Source organism: Spermophilus citellus (assembly GCF_964194105.1).
Source record: "Spermophilus citellus genome assembly, chromosome: 4".
Classification (NCBI taxonomy): Eukaryota; Metazoa; Chordata; class Mammalia; order Rodentia; family Sciuridae; genus Spermophilus; species Spermophilus citellus.
Window position 1 is genome coordinate 226,794,859 of NC_138185.1, and position 8,968 is coordinate 226,803,826.

At 56.2% G+C, this 8,968-nt stretch overlaps 1 protein-coding gene and 1 long non-coding RNA gene across 4 annotated transcripts in view; one reads left to right on the top strand and one right to left on the bottom strand.

Moving 5' to 3' along the window:
* Window positions 1-5,446, bottom strand: part of LOC308646248 — a 7,255-nt gene extending 1,809 nt beyond the window's left edge. The window contains exon 1 of the long non-coding RNA XR_014021337.1: window positions 4,043-5,446. This is a non-coding gene — a long non-coding RNA (uncharacterized lncRNA). The remainder of the gene's footprint in view (window positions 1-4,042) is intronic.
* Window positions 3,312-8,661, top strand: SIVA1 (SIVA1 apoptosis inducing factor). 3 transcript variants are annotated; one of them, XM_081288922.1, is made up of 5 exons: window positions 3,312-3,502; window positions 5,455-5,649; window positions 6,285-6,441; window positions 6,617-6,651; window positions 8,477-8,661. In XM_081288922.1, the coding sequence occupies exons 1-5, from the start codon at window positions 3,385-3,387 to the stop codon at window positions 8,644-8,646; spliced, it is 675 nt and encodes a 224-aa protein (XP_081145048.1). In that variant the 5' UTR covers window positions 3,312-3,384; the 3' UTR covers window positions 8,647-8,661. The 3 variants fall into 3 exon arrangements, 2 of the variants coding, with proteins under 2 accessions (XP_081145048.1, XP_081145049.1); XR_014021336.1 differs by having other exon boundaries at window positions 3,315-3,502; window positions 6,285-6,651; window positions 8,477-8,641; XM_081288923.1 differs by lacking the exon at window positions 6,617-6,651 and having other exon boundaries at window positions 3,315-3,502; window positions 8,477-8,641.
* Window positions 8,662-8,968: the final 307 nt, after the last annotated feature.

The following is an 8,968-nucleotide window of genomic DNA, read 5'->3' on the forward strand; positions in this document are numbered from 1 at the left end:
CACGTGAAGCTTGCAATTTCCTGTTACCTGGGAACCCCCCTTGAGTGTAAGCTGCACCTCACACCAGAGGCAGGGCTCAGGCACCCTGAGTCTGTGGGTCCCTACCTCCTCCCAGGGTGGTCCTCAGGGTGTCCGGCCACAGAGCTTTCCCTGAAAATGCCTCCCAGACACCCCCTCCACCCCGTGGAACGGTGGAGAGAAACAGCCTGGCCCAACCACTGACCCACACTGCTGTGGTGCCCACCTTCAGTCCCAGCAGGTGCCTGGGACCTGGCGCCTACCAATTCTACTACTTAGAGCTCCCTGAGAGACCCTGCTTAGGTAACACCCTGGACCCCAGTAGACTCCCCCACAGGTCTTGCTCTCAGGCTCTTGCCCATGTGCTGCCTGGGCATGTGCTGGATAGCTCCCACGGGTGCTCGCCAGGCACCCTGCTCTCCTCTCTTGGATCTGGGAGGACTGATCTCCTCTATCCTTCTCTCTGTTTTGTTGAGCAGCCTCCCCTGTGTCCCTCCCAAAGCTGACCTCCCATCAGGGCTGTCCCAGAGAGGGCTACCTTGACAAGCATAAACTGGACACAGGTCAGAGACAGAGCTACAAGGACACTGTAACAAGTTTCCTGTGAGAGGGACACAGTCATGGGTTGGAGACTCTGGCATCGGGTGTCACCAGGACAAGGAAATACCCTGTGAAAGGCTCCCAATAAATGTTCATGCCCAGGTCAGGAGCCTGGTCAAGAAAGGGCTAGAGATCATGGCCACTATCCAGATGCCCCCTCAGAACCAAACCAGGGGAAACTCGTGACGGCCATGTTCTTTAATAAGTGCATTCCCTAGCACTTCTGAAAGCTGCCGGCTGGTTTAGAAGTTAAACTGTATCTATCGGCACCTGGGCATCCGTCCCCCATCCTGGTCCATGAGAGGTGAATCTGGGTGTCCAGAAAAGGCCTTCCATGCACAGGCTGTCCAGAGCAGCTCAGCCATTACAGCCAAGGCCTGGCATCAGCCCAGGGCCCAGTGGGGTGGGCAAGCAAACCAAGGTTCTGCTAGACAGTGAGACACTTGGTGCCAAAAGGAACCAGCTGCCCACAGGTGCACGAAGGTGGGGGCAAAGTTGGAGTGCTGAGAAGTAGCCAGACACAGAGCTTCAGAGCAGCAGTGCCACCCTTAGGGATGGGACACAGAGCAGAATCACTGCTCAGGGTGAGGAAGGTAGGATAGTTACGGGATCCCAGTTCTTTTATTTTAATGTAAAGGCCACTCCATAAAGTTAACCTGTAGAAACATTCCAGCTAACTCCTTCATCCTGGGGTGATGGGAATAGGAGGAGGTCAGACCTGAGTTAAGGCTACAGCCTCAAGAGCTAACCGACAGCCTTTTCCAATGTTTGTGTAGCATGGATTTTGACCATTGCCTCTACCCAGAAGCCATAGAAGCCCCTAGACTAGTACATGAAAGTGGCAATCTGCTGAGGTCCTCTCTCAGCTTGTGGGAATTCTGTCTTTTGTTCTCATTTAAATAAATCCTATTATTTTATGCTCACTCCTCTTCATCTGTGAATTTCATTCTTTGAATTCAAAAGACAAGGACCAAGAAAGAAATTGGCAGTGAGCTTCTAGGGTTTGCCATTAAGAGCTGCAACATACCACTCCACAGTAGTGGAGAAGAATCTGGTTTTGCCAGCTGAGACCCTTGAAGCATCCCCTGCTGTGATTAGCTCTAAGGCTAAAATGGACTTTCTCAACTGTAGAGGCCTGCAGTTTAGGCAGACCTCACCCCCCAGCAGAAGCAAAGAACTGAGTTTTGTCCCAAACTCAGGTTGAGCAGATACATCCAACACTTACTGCACCCTCAATGAGTGGTTCTTGAATCCAGACTCGACTGAAATGGAAGAGCTAAGAAGATTCTCTGTCGCTGCTTTACATGTATTTAGTATGTTAAAGATTCTATGGCAGTTTTGCAGTGGAGCATTCCTATAGCCCCAGAATCTGGAGGTTGAGGCAAGAGGATTGCAAGTTTGAGGCCAACCTGGGAAACTGTCACATCCACAGCCCAGCTGTGCCAGTGATAGGTTTGGGGAAAGCCGAATAAAGTACCCAGAAACAGCCTGGGAGCTGTGATCGCTGGGGAAAGCTGACAGGAGACTAGTCTGCTCTAGGGAGAGTCCATGGCCACAGGCCAGGTTAGCAGCTCCTCCACCCATCACTGCACCTTCTCCCCAGGGCATTTAGTCCAGTGGTGTCAGGCGGATGAGGGACACGAGCTTTTCCCCAGTGCCACATTCTGCACCCATTGCCACTCAGAGAGGGTGTCACGTTTGGCTGCAGAAGCAGTGACATCATCAGCACGAGCTTGCTGAGCTTGCTAGGACGTCACGGAACAGCGCCCTGGCCTCCATGCAGGAAAGTGGCTTTCTACAGATAACCCCCTCTGCCCTGGTGCCCAGGGTGCAGAACTCACCAGCCCAGGTGTTTTACTGTCCCCCTTTGCTTTAGGGATGATAAAGAGCAACTTAGCAAGATCCTATCTCAAAATAAAGGGGCTGGTTGTGGTGGCATATGCCTGTAACCCCAGTGGCTGAGGCAGGAGGATCACGAGTTCAAAGCCAGCCTCTGCAAAAGCGAGACGCTAAGCAACTCAGTGAGACCCTGATACAAAATAGGACTGGGAGTGTGGCTCAGTGGTCAGTGCCCTGAGTTCAATCCCAGGTACCCAAAATAAAATAAAGGGATGTTCCTTGGTGATGAAGACTTGCCTAGAACGAGCGAGGTCCTGGGTTCAACCCCGGACAACAATTAAAAAAAATTTAAAGGAGAAAATAAATAAGTCCTAAGGCAGTTTCAACCGCCCTTCCCGGCGGCCCGCCTGCGGAGCCGTTATCCTTCCGATGGAGAACTCGGAGCAGGCACTACGCCCTCACACTCGGGGCTGGAAACAGAACCGCCACCTGCCTCCCCAGGGCTTCCGGGGCCGCTCGCTGCGCCCGCCGCTACCGCCCCCGCCCTTCCCACGCAGCGCCACGCCGGAGCCACGCCCCCGAGCGAGCGTCGGCCTATCCGCGCCCTATCGCCCAGGAGCCCCGCCCTGCCTCGCCTCTGACTTAACACCACCCACGGGCCTCCCAAGTTCCGCCCCTGAGATCCCGGAGTACCCTCGGCCTCCACCTTGGCCTTTCCCGCGCCGCCGAGCTCCGCCCCCCGCTCGGCCCTCGACCTATCCCGCTCCGTGCTTCTCACGAGCCCCGCCCCCAATCTCTTACTAGCCTATCCCGCGCCGCGCCGCGCCCTAGCCACGCCACGCCCTCGCCCGGCGGTTGGCGCGCGGCTGTGACGTCGGGGTCAGCGCGTGGCGCGCGCGGCGGTCGGCGTCCTGTGGCCCCGCGGCCATGCCCAAGCGGGGCTGCCCCTTCGCGGACGCCGCCCCGCTGCAGCTCAAAGTCCGCGTGGGCCGAAAGGAGCTGAGCCACGGCGTGTGCGCCGAGCGCTACTCTCGGGAGATTTTCGGTGAGTGCGGGCGGCCGCGGCTTCCCATTGGCCTGGCCCGGGCAGCGGTCCCGGGACCCTCCCGCCCAGAGCAGAGGGAGCCGGAGCGGGCGGGCAGCGCCGGTAGGGGGCAGCGGACACGAGAATGACCCAGTGCACGCCCTCCTTCCCCCAGCCTGCCCCCGCCCCGCCCCGCTCCGCTCCGCGCCAAGCCAAGCCGGGACATGTCTGTCCCTCGAGGACGCGAGGGCCGGGAGGGATGGAGGTGGCACCGATGCACGAGCACGGGCACGGGGAGCAGGGATGGTCTCGGGAGGCCCAGAGTCGAGGCCGAGTCCTGGAGGGTGAGCTAGCCAGGAGGGGAAGAGGCCAGGGCCCTGGAAACGGCGAGGCAGGCGTTCTGGGTATGTGAGGGCAGTGGAGGCGTGGGAGGCCGCCTCCTGCAGAATGCCAGGCAGGTTCGTGTTACTGAGCATCACTTTGGCGAGCCTAACTTCTGGGGCAGATGCAGAGTAGAATTTACTTTACCCTGGTGGTTGTAGACACAGAGTTTATACTCACATTGGCAGTCAGAAAACATCCTGGTGTGAGTTTGTGGGTTGCTGCTTGTGCCTTTGGGGTGTGGAGAAGAAGCCTGTGTTTGGAAAAAAACAAAGACCCCTTTCAAGGCCCTGGTTCTCCTCCTATGTCTGCAGTTCTGTGCCCTCTCCCTGGTCAGGGCTGCCACCTGAAATGCTTTTGAGGCCACACAGGTGATGAAACCAATGAAGCCAGAGACTGTGGCTGGACTTAAAGCATGTGCCCTTAACAACTAGAAACAGGAGAATTAAGTAGAATTGGAAGCTAAGTCATCTCCCTCTCTACATCCTCTCTTGAGATTCCTATCTTGGCCTGTTGGCAGGAGCTTGTTCCTCCTCTCTGGGTCAGGAGGGGTGCTGTGCTCTGTAGTGTGGGCAGGACTGACATGCAGATCGAAGTCACATGGGATGAGTTCCAGGCCACAGCAAGCACCTTAATCTCCACTTCAGATGGACCAGGAACCCTTTCCTCAGCATGTGACCCCCCCCCCCTTTCCCACATTCTCACACAAATATAGGCGGAAGCACCCAGTTAGGCTGGCATTAGCCACTCCATTTGAGTTCCCACAGCCATTATTTGCATCTGGCATCTCCACCGGGGCCACGCTGGGCAAATTTTTCTGGGGACTGGCGGGTTGGCATTTGATTTTGTAAGGCTTCCTGGATACCTTTGTGTAGCAGTGGAAATCTACTGCCCTGTGCACTGAGCAGTCACTCCAGCTCTTAGGCATGAATAGGTGTTCAAGACCTGTAGAAGGTTCTGGGGTCCCTTGATCAGGAGTTGTCTGCTGTCCTGTCGTTTTTAGTTGTAGATGGATATATAGCTTTATTTTTATTTATTTATTTTTATGTGGTGCTGTGGATCAAACCCATGGCCTTGACATGGGAGACAAGCACTCCACCACTGAGCCACAACCCCAGCCCATGCTGCCCTGTTTTGCTGGCCTCTCTGGAGGTGATGGGGATGTGCCCAGGCTTGCAGGCTCAGCTGAGCCTCTGGTTTCCCCCTACCTCCTTGGGGGCAGCTTTTTGAAGAGTAGTGTTCAAGGGTGCAGAACTTCTTCTGCATGACATAGGCCACCTTGAGGATGGGAGTACAGGGGAGGAGAGAGGAAAGGGACACAAGCCCCATGAAGTGAGGCCAGCTGTGGTTGCTGAGAATGAGCAGACCAATAGAAGGAGGACCTGTGTGGGACACAGGTGGGGCTGTAGTGATGCTGGCTGCCAAGCCAGGGGAGACAGAGGAGGCCTTGCCTTTCCAGGGAGCAGCGTGAGCCAGAGTAACAGGGGACAGGCACAAAGAACTCCCTGTGCCATCCTGATAGGTCATAAGATGGCTGTTGAGGGCTTCATGGCTGCACAGTGTAAATTTGAGGAATGGTCTGTCTTCCCCAGAGAAGACCAAGCAACTCCTTTTCCACGGGGCCCAGGCCTGCAGGAACTATGTGTGGGGTGAAGGCTGTGCCATCGTCCACCTGCCAGAGTCCCCAAAGCCCGGCCCTACAGGTGTACCTCGAGCTGTAAGGGGGCAGATGCTGATTGGACCAGATGGCCGACTGATCAGGAGCCGAGCCCAGGCCCCTGAGGCTGGTGAGTGGCTGCCAGTGGCACTTCCTGTCTGTGGTGCTGCGGGTGGGCAGTGCAAGATAGTCAGCTCAGATGCTTTTCCTGCCTCACAAGCAGGAGTCCGACCCAGAGTCTGATACACAGGGCAAGTGGCAGAAGTTCAGAAGGATTCTGCTGGGAGATCTGATTATCAGGCCAGGAAAGGAGTAGGACTCACCTGGCCTCCTGCCTGCTTGGCACTCTGCCCTTCTCTGTTCTGTGGAGGTGGGAGTGTCAGGGGTGCAGTGCTCAGACAGAGTCCCAGGCCCACCTGGATCTGTTCAGGGGGTCAGAGAGGGGTCCAGGACCCTTGGTTAAGTAGCGGGCCACACCTTGCAACACAGGAACACACCAGGTTCTGATAAAGCAGTCAGCAAGAAGTCCTGTGCTCAGTAGCAGGTGATGCAGCAGTAGGCGGACCTGCAGTCTCGTGGAGGGAGCACTGTGGATCTCTAGTAGAATGGGATCTGGGCACTGTGCTCAGCTGGAGAGTTTCTAAGGGATCCAGTGCCAGAGTGGGGCAGACTAGGTCAGTTGCAGGGAAGAGAGGTGAGCCCACAGCCCCTGCGCTCTTCCACTCCCCTTCCAGGCTGACAGCATGCTGTTTCTTTTCCTCACAGACCTGTCAGGGGCCACAGCCATCGCCTGTTCCTCATGCGTGCGAGCTGCTGATGGGAAGGTGGTCTGCAGCCAGTGCGAGCGGGCCCTGTGTGGGCAGTGTGTGCGCACTTGCTGGGGCTGTGGTGCAGTGGCCTGTGCCCTGTGTGGCCTTGTGGAGTAAGTGCTTTGGTCCATGGTGCTGCTAGAACCATGGTCACCATGCTCTGGGTGTGCCCACAGGGTAGTGGACAGGTCCTCTATAGGTGCCATCTACCATCACCTAGCAGGACAGGACATGATGACAATAAATGCCTTGTATAGCTTTATTTATTTTTTTTTTTCTGAACCTTAGTAGTTCTTTCTCAAGGAAATCCAGATTCACCAATGGTCAGTTCTCTCTGTGGCCTCCTTTCTTCAACAGCTTTGTGTCTTGGTCTTCTTGGCTCCACACTTCCTCATAGATTTGCTTCCTGCATTGTGTGCTGATGTTTGAGGAACACCTGATGCATGGCAGCAGGTGCATGCTGCATGTGTGTTTGCCAGGTTATTAGCTCTTTAAGCAGGAAATGGGAAGTTGGCTTAGTCCGCTGTGTGTGAGTGCATGCTGCTGCAGCTGGCTGGCTCTGGTATCCACAAGGTGCCAGGAGGCTGTTCCCACCCCAGCAGCTAGCCTATCCACTTGTCCTGCCCCTTCAAAAGACAAGTTCCCCCAGACATGCAAGTGGCTCTGAAGATCCAAACAAGCTCAGGTCCAGCAGTTTAAGGCTGTGTAAAACTGAAAACCACATGTCAGAGGGCATCTTTCCCTTGAGGTGCTCTTCAGTTGGGGAGACCTGGACGGCCCTGGAGGGGTGCTCTAGGGAGAAGTCCCAGGCCCCATGGCCAGGTGGGAGTCCAGTGACATGCAGCATTCAGTTTGGGAACTAGTGTTAGGCTAGTCCTGAAGCGGGTGCTCCTCCTGTGGTTTCCCAACCTGATTTGGGTCTTTTTCCTACTGACAGTAAACTGAAAGGGCAGTGTCTTTGTAGCCCTTCCCTGCAGGTCCGCAGGAGGTGGGCTCTCCACCCTCTGTTACCAGTGAATGACCTGCCCCAGGTCACTACCTGGAAGTCATGTCCCCAGGCTTGGCTGCCAGGCCTACCCCACCCCTTGCAGCTTCCGCCAAACATGGCCCTGGATTCCCATTCAGGACAAGCAGCTGCAAGAGTGGCAGAAAACAAGGGCTTCTCTAACGTGGTTCTGATGTAACTGAAATGCAGCTCAGCTGGCCGTCACCCACCTACCTGGTGGCCCCGCTTGGCCCCTACCTGCTCCGTTGCCTCAGGCTCACAGGCTGGCTGCTGGCGCTGTGTTGACTGCTGGCCTCTGGCGCCACTGGCAGATGGTCTGAGCACCAGGTAACCGTCAGCGCTGGCTTTGCTGACGCGTTTTAGATGGCATGTCCTTACTTGCATCTTGGTTAGCACATTGTTCCTGTGTGTCCTTTGCGTGTCCCTCCCAGTCAGTGTCTCCTATGACTGACTGGCTCCTCTTAAAAGTCTCATTCATTAGGAGAGAGCGCTGTTCCATGTGCTTCTTATGCGAGCCGTTGTGTTTTGTGAATTCTGACAGGATGTCGGCGGGGTTCTGGGGAGAGCGTGTCCTGTGTGAAACCCAGCTGGGCTTCTCAGCCTGTGTCACTCCAGCCGGCGCTGGGTTGTGGCTTAGGCAGACTTACCCTCATGTTCTAGAGGCTGGAAGTCCAAAATCAGGGTGCCTGCAAGGTGGGCTCCTTCCGAGGCTGTCAGGAGAATCCATTGCAGGCCCCTTGGGGCATCTGGTGGCCATGGCCGCACTGGGCTTTCCTTATGGATGCCTATCTCCGTGTGCTTTGATGTCCTCCTCTTCTGTGTCTTTCTCCTTGTGTTACCTCCTCTGAAGGCCCCCATTGCTCTCCTATGGGGGGACCTCATTTTGATTGATTGCATCTGCTCTGCAGCTGGGAACAGGGGAAGGATGTGAGCCAGTTCCTGAAGATGGTGTGCCTGCATGCTGGGCCACCCCTGGGTGGGGGGTGTCCCAAACAGGCGCTGCAATGTCCCTGCCACATGAGCCTGTTCCACAGGTCTTATGCTTCTGTCCTGGGTTAGGACGGCGGGGGACAGGGAGGCATAGCCCAGGCCCTAACACAGCTCTCCTCTCTCCCCTACCCCCCGCCCCGGTGGCGGTTCAGCTGCAGTGGCGTCTGGGAGAAGGCCCTGTGCACCAGCTGCGCCATGTTTGAAGCCTGAGGCTCCTGTGGACGGCACACACATCCGTGCTGAAGAGGGCAGGAGTGGCTTGTGTGTTGCATTTTGTACCCTGATGACAGAATCAAATAAACCCCTTTATATTTGCATGTGAGGACTCCTGTCATAGCCATCTGAGGGTGAAGCATGGGGTCTGCCCAGGCTGGGGGCATAACAGGTGGGCAGCAGCTGCCTCCTACAGCCTTGCAGAGTGTGCCTGCCCTCTGCATCAGAAGCTCCTACTCATCACCAACCTGGCGCAGGGACCCAGAGCCTGATTGAGTGGTTTCCAGTGTACAGTGTCACCTCATGCTGGTGTCCCTCCCAAACTGCCCCCTGAAATACCTTGTCACATGCATGGCCAGGGCCCCAGGCGGTGTGACAGGCCCTGCCCTCCAGGAGCTCTCTCCAGCAGAGGAGGCATCCTAGCGGTGCTG